Source organism: Salmo salar, chromosome ssa07, assembly GCF_905237065.1.
Source record: "Salmo salar chromosome ssa07, Ssal_v3.1, whole genome shotgun sequence".
Classification (NCBI taxonomy): Eukaryota; Metazoa; Chordata; class Actinopteri; order Salmoniformes; family Salmonidae; genus Salmo; species Salmo salar.
The window spans coordinates 7,987,581-8,009,695 of record NC_059448.1 but is presented as its reverse complement, the minus strand read 5'-3'; the positions used below and the strand labels follow the sequence as shown (position 1 = coordinate 8,009,695).

The following is a 22,115-nucleotide window of genomic DNA, read 5'->3' as shown; positions in this document are numbered from 1 at the left end:
GTGATCCCTAGGGTGCTTTATGAGTAGTGAGTGATCCCAGGGTGCTTTATGAGTAGTGAGTGATCCCAGGGTGCTTTATGAGTAGTGAGTGATCCCAGGGTGCTTTATGAGTAGTGAGTGATCCCTAGGGTGGCAACACATACATTCTAAGTGATTTTAAATGAGTCTATCCATTCTGATTGTTTTATACTGTTCAATTCAACCCAAAATCATTTCCAGCATTTTTCATCAATTTCTGCATTTCCTGCACTCATTTGAGATTATTTTCACACTGCCACATAGGGCTGCTTAATATGGGCAAATAATCTAGGACTTATTTTTAACCAAATGTTGCAATTGCAATTTGACTTGCGATTTAGAGCAAAACACTTCGGTGAACTGTTGGAATCATGGAAATAGAATGATTATTCTAAAATTAGAATATATTTTAAAAAATATATTAAAAAAGTGTGCACTTTGAATACAGTGCTTGACATGACAAGGAATGAAAATCCCAGGGACAAGTTATTGTGACAGGGTAGGAACCAAAGTGTTGATAAGTGTTTTCTAGGGGACCCTATAATCTTTGGCTACATTTAATTCTCATAGCTAACATATTTTGCTTTGTGTATTCCTCTTTGATTTAGAAGATACTGTGGAACAAACATGCTGATTTTAGGTCTATACCATCCTTGGTATTATAAGGCTGTATAGTGAATTACATTTGCTCTGACTCAATAAATTTATTAGCTAGTGATTAGCATCTAACAAGATTTAGGCCCAACTTGCTAAGAAAAGAAACTAGCTATTTCCAAACTAATAGTGTAATTATAGAACGATAGAGGATTTACATTAAGAAGCAAAGTGAAAACAGCATCGTTGACGTCAACATTGTTGCATGTGCTGCATTGACCATGTAGACGGAACACAAGTGTCTCATGGTTGAGGAACAACTAATGCGCTCCTTGAGTGACAGGGCTAGGACGTTGTGGTAAGTGATATATATATATATATATAAAAATAAATAAAAGAGAGTGAGAGAACTCAAGTAGCAAATTAAACTACAAAAATGGACGTTACACACTGCATATCACTTTTAACAAACCAAACATTCAAATACCGGTATAGAAAGTAAAGTACAAACCGGTCCGTGCATCAATACCGGTATATCGTAAAATGCGGTATACCGACCATCCCTACACACAGTATATTAAGTTCCTCATATTTAGGACATTCCTTATAACACCATAGCAAGGCCTATTGGTATTGTTGTTGTAAACTGGAGCAGAAGGAACAGATGAGGGCTGTCTACACAGCACACACACCTACACTGAACCCCTATGCATACACACACACCCCAGTCTCAAGAGCCAAACCTGCCTGTCCAACTGTTCCATGGGTCAGTGAGATATACATGTAATCTGATACCGGAGGATAAGCCTTAGGATTGAATGGGGCTTAAAGGATGAATGACACTCTGGTAGATGGGCTAGTAGCCCGTCTTTGTTTTGCATGGAAGGTCTGTTGCCTGGGTGACCCAGTGGAAGGTCTGTTGCCTGGGTGACCCAGAGGGAGGTAATGTAGCACCTCACATTATCAGCATATTCAACAGTGTTTAAAGTAATATATTACCTTCAACAGTGTTGTTATCTTGTGATCAAGCCATCAATGTTTTATGATTATTGCTGTCGTAAAAATGAATAATAAATCTTGTGAGAAAGTAGATCAGTTTAATAGTAAAATATACTGATCAAAAAAAATAAAGGGAACACTTAAACAACACAATGTAACTCCCAAGTCAATCACACTTTGGTGAAATCAAACTGTCCACTTAGGAAGCAACACTGATTGACATTAAATTTCACATGCTGTTGTGCAAATGGAATAGACGACAGGTGGAAATTATAGGCAATTAGCAAGACACCCCCAATAAAGGAGTGGTTGTGCAGGTAGAGACCACAGACCACTTCTCTGTTCCTATGCTTCCTGGCTGATGTTTTGGTCACTTTTGAATGCTGGCGGTGCTTTCACTCTAGTGGTAGCATGAAACGGAGTCAACAACCCACACAAGTGGCTCAGGTAGTGCAGCTCATCCAGGATGGCACATCAATGCGAGCTGTGGCAAGAAGGTTTGCTGTGTCTGTCAGCGTAGTGTCCAGAGCATGGAGGCGCTACCAGGAGACAGGCCAGTACATCAGGAGACGTGGAACGTGGAGGAGGCCGTAGGAGGGCAACAACCCAGCAGCAGGACCGCTACCTCCGCCATTGTGCAAGGAGGAGCAGGAGGAGCACTGCCAGAGCCCTGCAAAATGACCTCCAGCAGGCCACAAATGTGCATGTGTCTGCTCAAATGGTCAGAAACAGACTCCATGAGGGTAGTATGAGGGCTCGACGTCCACAGGTGGGGGTTGTGCTTACAGCCCAACACCGTGCAGGACGTTTTGCATTTGCCAGAGAACACCAAGATTGGCAAATTCGCCACTGGCGCCCTGTGCTCTTCACAGATGAAAGCAGGTTCACACTGAGCCCGTGACAGACGTGACAGAGTCTGGAGACGCCGTGGAGAACGTTCTGCTGCCTGCAACATCCTCCAGCATGACCGGTTTGGCGGTGGGTCAGTCATGGTGTGGGGTGGCATTTCTTTGGGGGGCCGCACAGCCCTCCATGTGCTCGCCAGAGGTAGCCTGACTGCCAATTAGGTACCGAGATGAGATCATCAGACCCCTTGTGAGACCATATGCTGGTGCGGTTGGCCCTGGGTTCCTCCTAATGCAAGACAATACTAGACCTCATGTGGCTGGAGTGTGTCAGCAGTTCCTGCAAGAGGAAGGCATTGATGCTATGGACTGGCCTGCCCGTTCCCCAGACCTGAATCCAATTTAGCACATCTGGGACATCATGTCTCGCTCCATCCACCAACGCCACGTTGCACCACAGACTGTCCAGGAGTTGGCGGATGCTTTAGTCCAGGTCTGGGAGGAGATCCCTCAGGAGACCATCCGCCACCTCATCAGGAGCATGCCCAGGTGTTGTAGGGAGGTCATACAGGCACGTGGGGGCCACACACACACACACTACTGAGCCTCATTTTGACTTGTTTTAAGGACATTACATCAAAGTTGGATCAGCCTGTAGTGTGGTTTTCCACTTTAATTTTGAGTGTGACTCCAAATCCAGACCTCCATGGGTTGATGAATTGGATTTCCATTGATTATTTTTGTGTGATTTTGTTGTCAGCACATTCAACTATGTAAAGAAAAAAGTATTTAATAAGATGATTTCTTTAATTCAGATCTAGGATGTGTTGTTTAAGTGTTCCCTTTATTTTTTTGAGCAGTGTATAATTGAGTATGAAAAATGTAGGTTAAAAGATGGATATTAAATGATATGTGGTCTGTCGTGCAGTCTAATTGTACAATATACAGCGTGTCCTACAAAATGTATGTATGTATGTATGTATGTATGTATGTGTGTGTGTGTATACAGTTGAAGTCAGAAGTTTACATACACTTAGGTTGGAGTCATTAAAACTCGATTTTCAACCACGCCACAAATGTCTTGTTAACAAACTATAGTTTTGGCAAGTTGGTTAGGACATCTACTTTGTGCATGACACAAGTCATTTTTCCAACAATTGTTTACAGACAGATTATTTCACTGTATCACAATTCCAGTGGGTCAGAAGTTTACACTAAGTTGACTGCCTTTAAACAGCTTGGAAAATTCCAGAAAATGTCATGGCTTTAATCAAATCAAATGTTATTGGTCACATACACATGATTAGCAGATGTTAATGTGAGTGTAGCGAAATGCTTGTGCTTCTAGTTCCGACCGTGTAGTAATATCTAACAAGTAATCTAACAATTTCACAACAACTACCTTGTACACACAAGTGTAAAGGAACGAATAAGAATATGTACATATAAATATATGGATGAGCGATGGCTGAACGGCATAGGCAAGATGCAGTAGATGGTATAGAGTACAGTATAAACATATGAGATGAGGAGCGTATGTAAACATTATATAAAGTGACACATTAATTACATCCAATTTTTTATTATTAAAGTGGCTAGAGATTTGAGTCAGTATGTTGGCAGCAGCCACTCAATGTTAGTGATGGCTGTTTAACAGTCTGATGGCCTTGAGATAGAAGCTGTTTTTCAGTCTCTCGGTCCCCGCTTTGATGCACCTGTACTGACCTCGCATTCTGGATGGTAGCGGGGTGAACAGCCAGTGGCTCGGGTGGTTGTTGTCCTTGATGATCTTTATGGCCTTCCTGTGACATCGGGTGTTGTAGGTGTCCTGGAGGGCAGGTAGATTGCACCCGGTGATGCGTTGTGCAGACCTCACTACCCTCTGGAGAGCCTTCCGGTTATGGGCGGAGCAGCTGCCGTACCAGGCGGTGATACAGCCCGACAGGATGCTCTCGATTGTGCATCTGTAAACGTTTGTGGGTGTTTTTGGTGACAAGCCACATTTTTTCAGCCTCCTGAGGTTGAAGAGGCACTGTTGCGCCTTCTTCACCACGCTGTCTGTGTGGGTGGACCCTTTCAGTTTGTCCGTGATGTGTACGCCGAGGAACTTAAAAAAAAAAACCGTTCCACCTTCTCCACTACTGTCCCATCGATGTGGATAGGGGGGTGCTCCCTCTGCTGTTTCCTGAAGTCCACGATCATCTCCTTTGTTTTGTTGACGTTGAGTGCGAGGTTATTTTCCTGACACCACACTCCGACCGCCCTCACCTCCTCCCTGTAGGCCATCTCGTCGTTGTTGGTAATCAAGTCTACCACTGTAGTGTCATCTAACAACATGGTTTTAGAAGCTTCTGATTGACTCAAATGATGTCAATTAGCCTATTGGAGGTGTACGTGTGGATGTATTTCAAGGCCTACCTTCAAACTCAGTGCCTCTGCTTGACATCATGGGAAAAATCAAAAGAAATCAGTCAAGATCTCAGAAGAAAAAAAAAATTGGACCTCCACAAGTCTGGTTCATCCTTGGGAGCAATTTCCAAACGCCTGAAGGTACCACGTTCATCTGTACAAACAATAGTACGCAAGTATAAACACCATGGGACTACGCAGCAGTCATACCGCTCAGGAAGGAGACCCGTTCTGTCTCCTAGAGATTAACGTACTTTGCTGCGAAAAGTGCAAATCAATCCCAGGACAACGGCAAAGGACCTTATGAAGATGCTGGAGGAAACAGGTACAAAAGTATCTATATCCACAGTAAAACAAGTCCTATATCGACATAACCTGAAAGACCGCTTAGCAAGGAAGAAGCCACTGCTCCAAAACCTCCATAAAAAAGCCAGACTACGGTTTGCAACTGCATATGGGGACAAAGATCGTACTTTTTGGAGAAATGTCCTCTGGTCTGATGAAACAAAAATAGAACTGTTTGGCCATAATGACCATCGTTATGTTTTGAGGAAAAAGGGGGAGGCTTGCAAGCCGAAGAACACCATCCCAACCGTGAAGCTTGGGGGTGGCAGCATCATGTTGCGGGGGTCCTTTGCTGCAGGAGGGCCTGGTGCACTTCACAAAATAGATGGCATCATGAGGCAGGAACATTATGTGGATATATTGAAGCAACATCTCAAGACATCAGTCAGGAAGTTAAAGCTTGGTCGCAAATGCGTCTTCCAAATGGACAATGACCCCAAGCATACTTCCAAAGTTGTGACAAAATGGCTTAAGGACAACAAAGTCAAGCTATTGGAGTGGCCATCACAAAGCTCTGACCTCAATCCCATAGAAAATTTGTGAGGTGAACTAAAAAAGCGTTTGCGAGCAAGGATGCCTACAAACCTGACTCAGTTACACCAGCTCTGTCAGGAGGAATGGGCCAAAATTCAACCAACTTATTGTGGGAAGCTTGTGGAAGGCTACCCGAAACATTTGACCCAAGTTAAACCATTTAAAGGCAATGCTAGCAAATACTAATTGAGTATGTAAACTTCTGACCCACTGGGAATGTGATGAAAGAAATACAAGCTGAAATAAATAATTCTCTCTACTATTATTCTGACATTTCACATTCTTAAAATAAAGTGGTGATCCTAACTGACCTAAGACAAGGAATTTTTACTAGGATTAAATGTCAGGAATTGTGAAAAACTGAGTTTGAATGTATGTAAACTTCTGACTTCAACTGTGTGTGTGTATATATTTCATTCATTGCAGTTAAGTTGAGAGTTTTTAAAACCAATTAAAAAGAAAAAAACTCAAAAATATACACACAAATTCTTTAACTCTCAAAACTTAACTTACATAAACTACAATGAAAATCGGTGTCTTCAGTCTCAAAACGTACCGTTATTTTCCAGGCCACTTAAAATGTAGAGCTCGAAGGTGATTTAATCCTCCAACCGCTGGAGAGTGTCTGAAGTTAGGGGGTGTTCGATGTTGAGGGGGAATGAGCTATACTTCCTGTGTTCAAGATATGACACTCATGGTGTATAGTATATGGACAGCTGCTACACCATTAAACAGTACACATAGCTGTGGCAGGTTCTGTTGAAACCAAGAAAGTGTTTTGAAACAGGGAGGTAGTTGCTAAACTTGTCCAATTGGAAGAACGCAGATTTTGATTTCCCATTGCAAAAGGTTTTGCCACGGTGTGCGCAACTGAACAAGACCTGGCCCTTAGATTAAATGATTAACGTATATCAATATATCATGTTGTGAAACATTCAAAAATGGCCTTTGCCCTTTGCCTTCTCTAACCCTGGTTGACTCAGAATTGAACCAGGAAGTGGAGTGTAAAATAAACAAAGTTCTTTCCAACTCTTTTGTCTCTAAACAATGTGGAAAGAGGAGGGGGTGGAAAGAGGAGGGGTTGGGCTTGGAGAGACTAGAGGTTTCAGACAGTCCGTGGCTAAAATGTACAGGTCCACCAGCCACTGTAGCAGGTAGATTTTAAAAAAAGAAGAAAATGTATCATCTACCAGCCACAGATGATTTACCAGCCAAAATATTGTTTCACCATAATTGCATCAAAACACACACACAACAACAAAAAAGATGAGCATGCTTGGTAATGTTTCTAAAAAACAAGAAATATTAGTAATAATTAATATTGTTATAGTGCTCAATTTCATAAAAATGTTTTGTGACTCGAGTATTTTAACCATAAATGAGACGAGACAAAATGTTCAGCTGCCCCTTTAAGGGCGGGAGGTTACCGCGGTAACAGGGCCCCTTGAGTTCTGTCACGGGTGAGAGATTTAGGATCCGACTAGGGCGTCTCTTCGCTATCAGTTGAAGCAGCAGACTCAAACTAACGTTGAAAAACCGAGCTTGTGAACCAAAAAAAAAATGACAAGAAACACTTGGCTAAAGTCTCACTTTGTAGACGTTAGAGTAAATCTGATCAACGTGTATGCCTGTGCGCAGCGCCTCCAAAAATGAATCTATATCGCGCGTCACTCAGTGCGCACAGATCCCCTGCCAAGCAGTGTTGCTGCGTAGGGTGGGTTATATACTTCGTCTTTCTTTGTGCAATTCGCAGCTATGGAACAAAACAGCAGAAATACTTTTAATAACAGCTGCATGATTCTAACCCAAACTCGCACATGTTCTCATACTTGACTTTTTTTAATTCGGGAATATAATGCTCGAACTGTTGAGCCATGCAAATTGACCACCCGCCAACGTGGCTGGTGTAATGGACATTCTTACCCGCCGATACCTAAATCTACCCGCAATTAGCGGGAGTTAATGTTACGCCCTGCAGACAGCACACTAAAGGCCCAACCTGTAATGAGAATGCCATAGTCCTGTTAGAAATAAAGTCCCTATTCTGTAGGTGAAAGGAGAGAGTGGAAATAAAGTCCCTATTCTGTAGGTGAAAGGAGAGAGTGGAAATAAAGTCCCTATTCTGTAGGTGAAAGGAGAGAGTGGAAATAAAGTCCCTATTCTGTAGGTGAAAGGAGAGAGTGGAAATAAAGTCCCTATTCTGTAGGTGAAAGGAGAGAGTGGAAATAAAGTCCCTATTCTGTAGGTGAAAGGAGAGAGTGGAAATAAAGTCCCTATTCTGTAGGTGAAAGGAGAGAGTGGAAAGAACATTCCCTTGAGACTGCAGTCTCAACCTTCCTTTAGGAAAGACCAGACATGCAGCTCTATGTCAATGGCTTTAATAAGTGGTAGAGACAGAGAGAGAACAGGTGAGTGAGAGAGAGAGAGAGGGAGAGAAAGAGATAACAAATTCTTTCATACTAGCAGAGGCTGCTACACCCGATGTCACAGGAAGGCCATAATAATCATCAAGGACAACAACCACCCGAGCCACTGCCTGTTCACCCCGCTATCATCCAGAAGGCGAGATCAGTACAGGTGTATCAAAGCTGGGACCGAGAGACTGAAAAACAGCTTCTATCTCAAGGCCATCAGACTGTTACACAGCCATCACTAGCACAGAGGCTGCTGCCCTATATACATAGACTTGAAACCACTGGCCACTATAATATTTGGAACACTAGTCACTTTTAATGTTGACATATTTTGTATTACTCATCTCATGTATATACTGTATTTTATTATACTGTATCTTAGTCTGTATTACTCATCTCATGTATATACTGTATCTTAGTCTATGCCGCTCTGACATTTCTAGTCCAAATATTTATATATTCTTAATTCCATTCCTTTAGATTGTGTGTATTGTTAGATATTACTGCACTGTTGAAGCTAGAGAAACAAGCATTTCTCTACACCCGCAATAACATCTGCTAAACACGTGTACATCACCAATAACATTAGATAGTCTTCCATGGAGCTCAGGTGTATTTCCCCTCCACGTGGTGGTGTTGTAACTCAGGAACCACACAATTCCAGAGCCTTAAAGTCTAAACCTGAGGAGGTGGTGGTGAGGGTGCATACTTTATCGCTTTCATTGTCTCAGTCCATGCCAGGACATGTCGACGGGCTCCCGATTGGCGCAGCGGTTTAAGGCACTGCATCTCAGCACTAGAGGCGTCACTAAAGACCTTGGTTCGATCCCGGCCTGTATCACAACCGGCCGTGATCAGGAGTCCCGTACGGCGGCGCACAATTGGCCCAGCGTCGTCCAGGTTCGGGGAGGGTTTGGCCGTCATTGTAAAATAAGAATTTGTTCTTAACTGACTTGCCTAGTTAAATAAAAACATGTAAATGTTGCACATTCACTTGGTTAAACAAAGTACCATTCCTTCCCATATGCAGTCATACAGTAATAACACTGGAATGGTCCATTACTATTGGAGTAGGTGGGAGTATTTGGCTTGATGACCCTGACCTCACTTCCATGCTCTGACTCATAGTTCTATGACATGAGTGATAGAATCCCCCCTCCACCTAAATGGTATTGACCTGAGGAGTGAAGATTAAACCAGTGGCAGGAAACATTGCCAGTTAACAGAATGACAACGTTCACAATTGTTGAGAAACAATTGCGACATCTTGATTATCTTTCGAGACAAACGAAACACTCTGTACCGTATCTTGGTCACTCAGGAAATCTAAAAACACTAAACAATAAGCTTCTAGTAAAAGTGTTTACAAGGAACATCCAATACTAAACCCAACCGAATAGTCTTCACCAAGGTTTCTCCCAATAGACCTTGGGCCTTCAGTAGACCTAAGAGGTTTAAAAAAATGTTTTTAAAAGGCACTCCGTCTCAATGCATAACTCCCTACTCAAGTCATGACTGACTACAGCAACAACCAGAACAATAGCATAGAGAACCAAATTTGTCCAAAATGTCCTGTCAGTTAACACAAGTGAATTTGAGTGGAGTTATTGTGTAGAGGATCGTGACCCATTAAGTTTCAAATCCCGGTTGGCATATGAACCCCTAAATGAGAAAATATAATCTCGCACCTGTACACATCTCCAGATCCTTCTTTTCCGCCTCTGCTACCCGGGCCGCCTCCTCCTCATCCTCAGCCTCCGTGGTGCAGCGGTAACCCTTCCTCTTCAGGACGTGACACACCAAGACCCCCAGGAGACCCAGGAGGAAGAAGACCGGCACCAGGACGAAGGCTATGTACTCTGGCTTCACATCGTCGTCTCTTGCACTGCCGCCTCCGCCCGCTGTCTGACCCGCTAGAAAGCAGATGGGGAGGACAGGTGGTAGATGGAAGGGAGAGATTGAAAAAGGGGATAGATGTGATGAGGAGAGAGAGAGAGAAAAAGGGTGGGATGAGAGAAAGACGTGAGGATATGATGATGGTTCAATGTGGGCCCTGTGAGTGTGAGAGAGTATGTATTGGTAAATAAGTTAAGAGTAGCCATTTCCTCTATGGATGTCCCTGAAAGTTGAATATCATAGGCCCTGGTCTCTACATAGTGCCACAGCTACACCACACACACACACACACACACACACACACACACCCTGAAACTTTGTTCTAGGAGAAAACAATTGAGGAAACCCATAGTATCCTCAATGTCCGTTTTGCCATTAAACAGTAACAATAAAACAATACCAGATTATATCAAAGTTAATCAGTTACTTAAAAGTGAGGAAGGGGAACTCAAAATGGCACAGAGTAGCCTCCCTAAAGTAGGTTTACGTCAAACGGACAGTAACAATATCAAACCATACCAGATGAGAAGAAGAGAGAAAAGGGGATGACAGAAGGAAAGGAAGATGGAAAAACAAGACTGTTACATATTGACAAGAGATGAACAAAATGGATAATGCATGTGTGGTAACCACAAGACACTCCATTAGTCATCATTCAACTAGTCACCACTGACAACATGTCACATTCTGACTCATACTGAGTGGCACCAGATATTCCTACGACTCAGCAGAGGGAGGATTTAAGCGCTAGTCGGAATTGAACTCAACGGTCACTCAGGTGATAATGAAAGTCGACAGTGCTTTCACGTTTCCTCGCTCGCTGGATAAAAAGTGCCGTCCCATATTTCTCTCCCCAGCGCTGCGGGCTGTCATGTCTGCCAACAGCCCTTTAAAAATGGCCAAGAGAGGAGAGAGAAAGACGGAGACAGAATGTCAGTATCACCAGGGAGACTGTTGACTCCAAGGAGGCTGTAATCCCGGTAACTTTCCAGCTCTCCCTCCTTCTCGTCTCTCGCTCCGTTGTTCTTTTCCCTCAACATACTCTCTCTGGGAATGTTTTCATTGGAGAGAAAGAGGGAAGCAGAAAGGAGGGAGAGATCTGCAAGACACAGAGCAGGACTGTGGTGAAGGCAGTGTTTATCAGGCCAGTTGGTAGGCTTGTTTATCAGGACCCTAAGGGCCGTTGACTGGACAGGGGCCGGCCATCCCTGTGCCATCAGGAATGGAGTGACACACACCACAAGGTCTCTTTAGTATGGTCAAATCTTTCCACTTCCTCTGTGACTGACTGAGGCCAAAACCACAAGGTGCCCCCCCACCAAAAACCTTTAGCCTGGTTCCATGTTCTTCTTCTTCCATGTTCACAGAGCTGAAATAACTGGTGATTGTTTGGTCCCACATTCCTAGTGCGCAATGGTTGTGTTTATGATTATTTTGTGCCCAATAGAAATGAAAGATAAACAACGTATTGTGTCATTTTGGAGTCACTTTTATTGTAAATAAGAATAGAATATGTTTCTAAACACTTCTACATTAATGTGGATGTTACCATTACAGAAAATCCTGAATGAATCGTCAATAATGAGTGAGAAAGTTAGTGGGTCAAAGATCATACCCTTAAATCAAGGGTGTCAAACATTTCATACCCCACTGTCTTACATATTTCTGACTGACTCTGGCTCACAGGAGGGAAAGGTATGGGGGGGGTCAAAGGTTACAGTGCGTATCTTCCCCCGTCTTCTGACGTTTCCCACGTGAGACATTCCATCCAGTGCCACATGAAGCAGACAATGGGGTCATTGTGTTTTCTCCTGTGTGTATCCCGTCTGTGTGCGAGGGAGTGAGAGTGTGTCTAGTGACTGTGTTCTAGTGACTGTGTTCTATGTGGTGTCTACATGTGACCGTACGATGTACAAACATACTGAGAGTGGTATGTCTTTGTGTTTCTTCCCCCATTGTCCCTCTCCCCTGAAGCATGATGGATCTGACTGTGGTCTAGTCTGAACACTCTGTCTCGTTTTCCTTTATAGGATGTCAGCGGGCGGAGCTGTGAGGGTCGTCTGTGAAACGGGCCACAAATACACCTCTTCTCCCCACCATACGTTAAGGAGACTCTCCACGCAGATATACTGTTTTCTTGGTTGTGGCCTTTTGGGGGATTCTTTGTTTTGGCACTCACACTGTTACCTGGATAAAGTTTATTTAAGAAATATATTTGTTGTTTATCATCTCCGCGCTGTCTCCCTCTTTGTTACAGGCTACAAGCCGGTTCATGACACATGCCTTAACCCGGGTCACGACCCCCAAGAGACCCTTAGGAACCTTAGTGTAGACATCCCAGTTACCTGGCAACAGATCCAGTGTTTGTGGGGGGGGGTCAAGATATGTGTGTGTGTCATACCGCATCAGAACCCAAAATATGAGCCTATTTTACTCCAATGTTTGTTTACATATATTTTCTTGACAAACACTGTATAGCCTCAAAACCTAGTTACAACTATAATTTCTTATATCATGGATGGTCAGTCCTTGCATCCATATCTCTGTGTATTCATTTGAGAATGGTTACATTTCTCCTGCCCCATCCCTCACTTTACACATAAAATGCCTGATTGGATTAAACTACACAATGAATGGACAGTTTAGGGGTGCATTTCAATAGTCTAAAGAGACTTCATCACCTCGTCTCCTTTTAATATATTTTATGATAACATCTAACATGTCATCCTTCTCTAACCTCCACAACAGCAGGTCCCAGAGCATCCATTCCTCCCTTCTCCAGCTCTGTGAGGATCGTACACATCATCTACAGAGATTAATGTTACTGTCAAGAGGAAATAAATCCTATCGTCTCATCTGACTTTCTTCAGAATTCCTGCCGCTGTGGTATGCATCCCCATATCCATGGGCGGACACAGCCGACGTCATTTGCCATGTAAAATAATCTGCACAAAAACACACTGGCAAAAAAAAATGAATGACTAATTGCAGTGATGCGACATTGGAGATGAGATTAAGATGGTTCAATGTGGGCCCTGTGAGTGTGTGTATATTGATAAATAAGTTAGAGTAGCCATTTCCTCTACGGATGTCCCTGAAAGTTGAATATCATAGGCCCTGGTCTCTACATAGTGCCACAGCTAAGGAATACGCCCCACACACACACACACACACACACACACACAGGAGAATTCAGCCATTGAGGAAACCCATAGTATCCTCATCAATTTGAACAATACCAGACTATATCAAAAGTTGATCGGTTAATTAAAGCGAGGAAGGGGAACTTAAAATGGCACAGAGATCTCCTTCCTAAAGAAGGTTTATGTCAAAAGGACCACGGAGCATGTGAGTCATCATTGTCCAGTGGTTGACATTCACTTAGCAGTAACTTCCCAGACATGTTGTAGGTGTATGGAACTATTTTTATTGGTAGGCCCAGAGCTGTATGTAAACATTGGTCTCTGGGTAAGTCTACTGTTCAACGGGTCCTAGAATGGACCCGGAGCTTCCTGCTACGTGTCAGTGGAATGGTTCCACTGAGGACAGATGAGAGGATGTGGTTGTCTTTTTCCATTAGGCTGTCCAACTACTTGTATTACATTTTAGACAAAGATAACTAGTCAAAGAATGTATTAACACTGAACCAGAATCATATAAACACCATTGGAGCACAATCAGGCTAGTCTGATGTCACAAAAGAATGTTAGGGAAAGTATCTACTTTTAGATGAAGTTTGTGCCTAATTGTCCAGAGGAGTTCCCCGAATTTCATGCATGTCAAAACTCTCTCCCTGTAAACAGCCACTGCTAAACAAAACGGAGAGAGTTACAAGTGTCCTGCCCATTAGGAACAAGACTCAGCTGCTGTCTTTGATTCCCTTCTAGCTCCAGCCTACACAGAGCACACAGAGCACGCAGTTGAGGAACAGACACACATCTTACAATCACGTGCATGTCTATGCTCCCGTGCTTATTTTAAAACCACGTGTTGAATGTTTGTGTTTAATCAAACGAGGCTGAGGATTAAGTTTTGGCCTTTGTGAGCGACAGACAACAGCTGCATGGTTACAAAGCTGGGTTAGTCACGAAGGAGGATGAAGCAGAACCTCATATCCTCAAAGGTCATATCCTATGTTATTGTACAGGAGGGCCTCAAGTTTAGAGCCAAAGCAGGAACTAAAGTCATGTGTTTTGAGGACTTCTTCTTGGCATAATAACTCTGTCTTCCTCCACTCAAATGGAATTAATGCTTGTCGTTTCACATTGTAAATGATGGAATCGTTTAAACCAGTTTGGGCATTAAATTGAAATGAATTAACCAGACAGCAGAAGTCATTCTGCCTGTGTATGCCTCATCTTCATACAGTAGGCCACCTCTTTACTGCCCATACCGCCTTACAACAATACACATTTAGATGAAAGGGTTTAATAGGTCAGGATAGGCCTATTATAGCTGCAGTTTTACATTTTGCACAAGGTGACAACAGAAACACAGGGCTAGGCTCGACTGCCTATGCAATGTGCCTCACAGGAAATTCAAAAACAACATAGTTGTTGGCAAAAGTATCCACTTCGGTGATGAAACTTTCTATCACTGTAGGCAGGCTGGTCTCAGACTAGATGTAACATAGTAGACGAAAACCCAGGGAGATGAAATGAGTATGATATGTTACCATACCAATCGTACCATAAGACTAAAGGTTACTTGGTTGGTCAGGGTGGGCATATAACAACAAAAAGATTCAAACACACAATCTCATCATGGACAACTTCACAATTTTAGGTCATTAACAAGTACATTTTAACTACTTAACATGTTAGCTAACCCTTCCCCTAACATATTGTACAAATTGCAATTTGTAACATGGACATCCATTAATTAATACATAACAAACGTAAAATAAAACTAGATACACAAACGTATACGACACCCCTTCAAATAAGTAGATTAGGCTATTTCAGCCACACCCGTTGCTGACAGGTGTGTAAAAATCAAGCAAAACAGCCATGCAATCTCCAGAGTCAAACATTGGCAGTAGAATGGCCTTACTGAAGAGCTCAGTGACTTTCAACGTGGCACCGTCATAGGATGCCACCTTTCCAACAAGTCAGTTTGTCATATTTCTGCCCTGCTAGAGCTGCCTCGGTCAACTGTAAGTGCTGTTATTGAGAAGTGGAAATGTCTAGGAGCAAGAACGGCTCAGCCGTGAAGTGATAGGCCACACAAGCTCACATAAACAGACCAACGAGTGCCGAAACGCATAAAAATTGTCTGTCCTCAGTTGCAACACTCACTACAGAGTTCTAAACTGCCTCTGGAAGCAACGTAAGCACAAAAATTGTTTGTCGGGTGCTTAAGGCCGAGCAGCTGTACACCAGCCTAAGATCACCATGCGCAATGCAAAGAGTCAGCTTGAGTGGTGTAAAGCTCGCTGCCATTGGAGCAGTGGAAACGCTTTGTCTGGAGTGATGAATCACACTTCCATCTGGCAGTCCGACAGGCAAATCTGGATTTGGCAGATGCCAGGAGAACGCTATCTGCCCCAATTCATAGTGCCAACTGTAAAGTTTGGTGGAGGAGGTATAACAGTCTGGGGCTGTTTTTATGGTTCTGCCTAGGCCCCTTAGTTCCAGTGAATGGAAATCTTAACACTACAGCATACAATGACATTCTAGATTCTGTGCTTCCAACTTTGGGGCAACAGTTTGGAGAAGGCCCTTGCCTGTTTCAGCATAACAATACCCCCATGCACAAAGCGAGGTCCATACAGAAATGGTTTGCTGAGATCGCTGTGGAAGAACTTGACTGGTCTGCACAGAGCCCTGACCTCAACCCCATCGACACCTTTGGGATGAATTGGAATGCCGACTGCAAGCCAGGCCTAAACTCCCAACATCAGTGCCTAACCTCCCTAATGCGCTTGTGGCTGAATGAAAGCAAGTCCCTGTAGCAATGTTCCAACATCTAGTGGAAAGCCTTCCCAGAAGAGTGGAGGCTGTTATAGCAGCATAGGGGGGGGGGGGGACCAACTCCATATTAATGCCCATATTAATGCCCAATGAGATGTTCAACAAGCAGGTGTCCACATACTTTTGATCATGTAGTGTATCATACGTCTCTGGTTTTCCTTTAGTATGTTACCTGAGTCCAAGTTGCTGTAGGCTATCCAATACCAGGTTGATGTAAAGCTACTCTGTTGCAACTAAACCTGGTGTACACTACACGATTTAGCTGTCCCTGACAAGTTTGAAATCAGAGACGATTTTTGTCTCGGGGCGCGCGGCCGTCACCGACGCTCGTTTATCAACGTGAGCGGGTAAACGACGCAATCTGAGGGCTACCGATCTCGTCATTGAGCAGTCCCAGACGTCCCGATATTTTCAAACATGTTTGATTTTATCATCGTCATCACACAAAAAAAAATACATCTACAAGGCTCTTTGTAGCGTAAAATGTGCCACGAATAGTTTTGAGAAGGGTGATCTGCCATAGCCAATAGGAGAGACGGAAGAGGCCAGTGAGATGACGGTGTTTGGCATCAGCCAGAATGTGTTGAGTCTCCAGCCTGGAGCGGTGTCTTCCAGTATGCGGGTTGTACTTGCTTTTAACCAATGTAACAACAACCAAAGTGTCAAATCGTTACAGCTCTTAAATTCACAAACAACGTTATTCAATTCTAAATGTTTGCTAGATTTTAACAGTATGGTATGCGTGAATGTCTGACTTTGTTTGTGAGGCTGCTTTGAGCCACAGCTCGTAACTAGGTTAAAATCTAATCAAATCATTGTTTTCTCCGGGCCCTATGGTATCGAGAATCGCCAGTGAAGAATATTTTAGTTTAACATTGTTTAATGTGCGCGCCACAAAAAAATAAATATATACTACCGGAGAGACGGTCGTTTCATTTGAAAGTCTCGGCGATGTTAGGATTTTGAAAGTCGTGTAGTGTCCACCCAGCCGCACCTTAAAGAAACCTCGACTATGAATTCATTATAAGTAGCCACGGTACATACACATGACATTGATCTGTATCTTTTGGTGGAACTTGCACAGAAATTAAAGATGTCAAATCACAAGTTCACAGAGTCTGCATTGATTTAATTTAAGGAAGCGGATGCGATAGTTGGTCCAAAACACGAGATAAATAAGTTGAGAACTTACGTGGTACGACAAGGGTCCCAGTTGAATTAGCCATGCTCAAAACTACTACTGCCCGGGTGAGTGGCGATGTTTTCGGCTTGTGGCAGCCTAGTCTGGCGGTTGGAACCTACGACCAATGAGCACTGTGGAGGGAGGGATATGGTCGTCACTACAACCAATAACCCCGCCTATTTCTACAATGCTCTTACAATGTCATTTTAAACCTAACCTTAAATTAACATCGAAAAACGACTTGTTGTTTTCATTCATTTTTACGATATATTGTTAATTTTGACTTTGGCTGTGTTAATTAGTGAAAACCAAATGAGGCGCGTTCATTTGGGCTTTTTTTCTGAATTGAGTTTGTATTTCCTCATTCGTATCCGAGTTCGGGAGGAACACCCTTTTCTTAAAGCTGTACCATACCTTCTAACAAGCGCTGCGTCTGTGAGAAAAACTGATCTGGAATCAGAAATAAAATGGCTATCAATTCCAGCTTAATTTTTATTTTTTTTATCAAATACAGTTTTATATGAATTCTTTTGGATAATATAGTGGTAGGCCTATATCCAAATAGAATTTAGCAATGTAATAGACTGTGGTTTATTAGCTTGTTAGGCTACCATATATTTTCCACTGTGAAAACTTTAAAAAGTTGTATATTATCTTAATCATATGCATTGTTTTTATGCCTCTTAATGTATTCCCCTTCGGTGGCAACCCATCATTCAGGGCAAGTGCAGAGCCCCGCCTGTTTTGAGACCCACCTGTTTTTGTTGTTGCCTGTTTTGCATGTTATTTTGGCATTAATACATGTGACATATCAGTTTGCAAACAATGTACAAAAAAATAACTATTGCGTTAATAAAGCTGCATAAAAACATGGTCTCTTTTTTGCTTTCTTGAGTAAGGCAGCTCCAAAATGCAGGTGTTTCAACCTAGCGTAGTGCTTTCTGTGGTGGTGGGGCAGCCAGCGGAAAAAAACTGAGTTTAGGGATTGGCAATGTTCTCTAGTTGCGTCGTGATTGGCTCAGTTTTCTGTCACTCAGGGGTCACTACTTCACCGCAAAATCTACAAGGAGAGCTCGAAAATTAAAGCCCATTGGGTGCTGCCATGGAGTTACATTAGAAGTGCCCATCTAAGAAGGCTCAAGGTCATTGGCCACAGATAAAATTATGTAATCACGTTATCTATACTGCAGATTTGATTGGCAACATCATACTTTCAAAATCTTAGCTAGCAAGCTAGACAAGCAGTCATCATGAATCAAGTTGACAATCTACTACCAAATCCTTTTGATTTCTTGTCATATGAAGAGAAATGATTACACAACAAGTTTGAGATCGCAAATTCAACAATGAGTGTTTGGGAAGGAAACAATGGCTAACTGGAACCGTTGCAAAGCAATCACTAGCCTGCTATTCAGTGGAGTGGGTGTGTGCTCCAAGTCTGGGTTTAAGGGTCTCTTTTCTGTCAAGACAGCATGACTTCTGCCGCATTCAAAACAACAGGAAACTCGGAAATCTCAGACTTCAGAGAGTTCAAGACAACTGGGAACTCTGGGGAAAAAACGAGCTCCAACTCGGATTTCCAAGTCGGGAATTCGGGCCTCTTTCTAGACCTACGACCTGAAGATCACTGACGTCATGATTCGACCTTGTTTTTTTTCAGAGTTCCCTGTTGTCTTGAAAGTACCATAAAGCATGAGAATGCCAGACTTTGATGACAAAGTTCGATGACAAAATTTACCCACAAGGAGGACCGCCGCGCCACCTTCCTGTTCAAGTGAGCACATCACAAGCCAAGGGGAGTCCAAAAATGTATTGTACGCTGCAGCATAAATGATGTAATATGCCAGAGAGATATGTACAGTGAGGGAAAAACTTATTTGATCCCCTGCTGATTTTGTACGTTTGCCCACTGACAAAGAAATGATCAGTCTATAATTTTAATGGTAGGTTTATTTGAACAGTGAGAGACAAGAATAACAACAAAAAAATCCAGAAAAACGCATGTCAAAAATGTTATAACTTGATTTGCATTTTAATGAGGGAAATAAGTATTTGACCCCTCTGCAAAACATGACTTAGTACTTGGTGGCAAAACCCTTGTTAGCAATCACAGAGCTCAGACGTTTCTTGTAGTTGGCCACCAGGTTTGCACACATCTCAGGAGGGATTTTGTCCCACTCCTCTTTGCAGATCTTCTCCAAGTCATTAAGGTTTCGAGGCTGACGTTTGGCAACTCGAACCTTCAGCTCCCTCCACAGATTTTCTATGGGATTATGGTCTGGAGACTGGCTAGGCCACTCCAGGACCTTAATGTGCTTCTTCTTGAGCCACTCCTTTGTTGCCTTGGCCGTGTGTTTTGGGTCATTGTCATGCTGGAATACCCATCCACAACCCATTTTCAATGCCCTGGCTGAGGGAAGGAGGTTCTCACCCAAGATTTCACTGTACATGGCCCCGTCCATCGTCCCTTTGATGCGGTGAAGTTGTCCTGTCCCCTTAGCAGAAAAACACCCCCAAAGCATAATGTTTCCACCTCCATGTTTGACTGTGGGGATGGGGTTCTTGGGGTCATAAGCAGCATTCCTCCTCCTCCAAACACGGCGAGTTGAGTTGATGCCAAAGAGCTTCATTTTGGTCTCATCTGACCACAACACTTTCACCCAGTTGTCCTCTGAATCATTCAGATGTTCATTGGCAAACTTCAGACGGGCATGTATATGTGCTTTCTTGAGCAGGGGGACCTTGCGGGCGCTGCAGGATTTCAGTCCTTCGCGGCGTAGTGTGCTACCAATTGTTTTCTTGGTGACTATGGTCCCAGCTGGCTTGAGATCATTGACAAGATCCTCCTGTGTAGTTCTGGGCTGATTCCTCACCGTTCTCATGATCATTGCAACTCCACGAGGTGAGATCTTGCATGGAGCCCCAGGCCGAGGGAGATTGACAGTTTGTTTGTGTTTCTTCCATTTGCGAATAATCGCACCAACTGTTGTCACCTTCTCACCAAGCTGCTTGGCGATGGTCTTGTAGCCCATTCCAGCCTTGTGTAGGTCTACAATCTTGTCGCTGACATCCTTGGAGAGCTGTTTAGTCTTGGCCATGGTGGAGAGTTTGGAATCTGATTGATTGATTGCTTCTGTGGACAGGTGTCTTTTATACAGGTAACAAACTGAGATTAGGAGCACTCCCTTTAAGAGTGTGCTCCTAATCTCAGCTCGTTACCTGTATAAAAGACACCTGGGAGCCAGAAATCTTTCCTATTGAGAGGGGGTCAAATACTTATTTCCCTCATTAAAATGCAAATCAATTTCTGACATTTTTTATATGTGTTTTTCTGGATTTTTTGTTGTTGTTATTCTGTCTCTCACTGTTCAAATTAACCTACCATTAAAATTATAGACTGATCATTTCTTTGTCAGTGGGCAAACGTACAAAATCAACAGGGGATCAAATACTTTTTTCCCTCACTGTATACTGTAGCTAAGAAAGTAATACTAAATGTATGTTGTGTATTAAGCTGTTAGTAGCTCATGTGCCTCACCCTAATCATTTCATACCTTTCCTCCTCATAACTTAGCCTACTGTTCTGACTTGGTGGTGCACATGTAGCCTATAGCCTGTTTTAGAGAAATGTCATCATCGAATATTGTAAGAGCTTTCATTGTCTGCTTTTATGCCCCCTTTATTTATCCTACAGTTCTGACTTGGTGTACAGGGAGAATACTGTAAGAATTCTGAATTCTGTCGCTGTACATTTCAAAAGTGCTGAACAAATAGTTAGACTACGTCGGTCCTAGCTCGCTCATTAATGTCTTCATCTAAATTACGGACTGCTTCTCTTCTGCTCGTTGTCCCCGTATGCCATAGTTTATACATCTCAATTGTCAGTAGAAACCACATTTGTTTAATTAAGCAAGTCAGCCATATCAGCTATGTAAATGAGGCTGAATGAACTGTTTCGATGCCAGACAAGGCCCCGCTGATAGCCAGGTGTAGCAGTGGTAAGGATTCACTCCATGGCACCGAAAAGAAAGCTCTGCTGTTGGCACAGCTTTATGTAAGCCGTAACAGTTTGTGGGCACCGTTTGTCACCATTATAGTGCATTTGATGTATTGTTTAGTGTTGTGGCCTGGCTGGCATGCATCTAAAGAAAAATGTTTTTGCCCCACCAAGATTGACATGCTAAAAATTGCCATATGACAATTATTTATTAATATGAAAATATCCTCTCATTTTATTGAGGTGTCACCTGGATCAAATCCAGGCTGTATTACAACCGGCCGTGATTGGGAGTCCCATCGGGTGGCGCACAATTGTCCGGTGTAGGCATCATTATAAATAAGAATTTGTTCTTACATTTACATTTAAGACATTTAGCAGACGCTCTTATCCAGAGCGACTTACTTAATCCACTTAACCCACTTGCCTAGTTAAATATTTTATTTATTTAAAAAAGGACACGTCCACTGTGGTGGACCATACTCCTAAACTTGAAAAACGAGAAAAAGGCGGCAATAGTACTGTTTGCCCATTTTGAGACGCCATAACCAGGATATGCTTCCTTAAAGTAGATTAATTCTGACTAAGAGAGCTCCAAAAATGTGTCATTATTTCCTACGTTTGTGCCTGAGAGATCCTAGATGTAAAATTATGCGACTAACTAAAATGTTTGGTGTTGTATTTTTCAATGGAAAAAGAAAATGTGCATGAAAACGAATCGCCTCTCAATGAATGACAACAAATACTTCATGAAGGAATCCCTACTGTTGGCCAATCACCGACGAAGGGGCGTAGACTTCAGCCCTATTGTTGACCAATCACCGACGAAGGGGCGTAGACTTCAGCCCTATTGTTGACCAATCACCGACGAAGGGGCGTAGACTTCAGTGCCCACTGTTGACCAATCAC

The 22,115-nt window shown here is 42.9% G+C and overlaps 1 protein-coding gene and 1 long non-coding RNA gene across 2 annotated transcripts in view; one reads left to right on the top strand and one right to left on the bottom strand.

Annotated features, from left to right (window-relative positions):
- LOC123743731 (uncharacterized) overlaps positions 1-15,058 on the top strand; it is a 116,477-nt gene extending 101,419 nt beyond the window's left edge. The window contains exon 3 of the long non-coding RNA XR_006770560.1: positions 12,085-15,058. This is a non-coding gene — a long non-coding RNA (uncharacterized lncRNA). The remainder of the gene's footprint in view (positions 1-12,084) is intronic.
- Positions 1-17,546, bottom strand: part of rell1 (RELT like 1) — a 117,979-nt gene extending 100,433 nt beyond the window's left edge. The window contains exons 1-2 of the mRNA XM_014206479.2: positions 17,219-17,546; positions 9,847-10,071 (exon numbers count right to left, since the gene is read on the bottom strand). Of these exons, the coding sequence (XP_014061954.1) occupies positions 9,847-10,071; positions 17,219-17,252 (259 nt within the window). The 5' untranslated portion in view covers positions 17,253-17,546. The remainder of the gene's footprint in view (positions 1-9,846; positions 10,072-17,218) is intronic.
- Between the last annotated feature and the right edge of the window lie 4,569 nt (positions 17,547-22,115).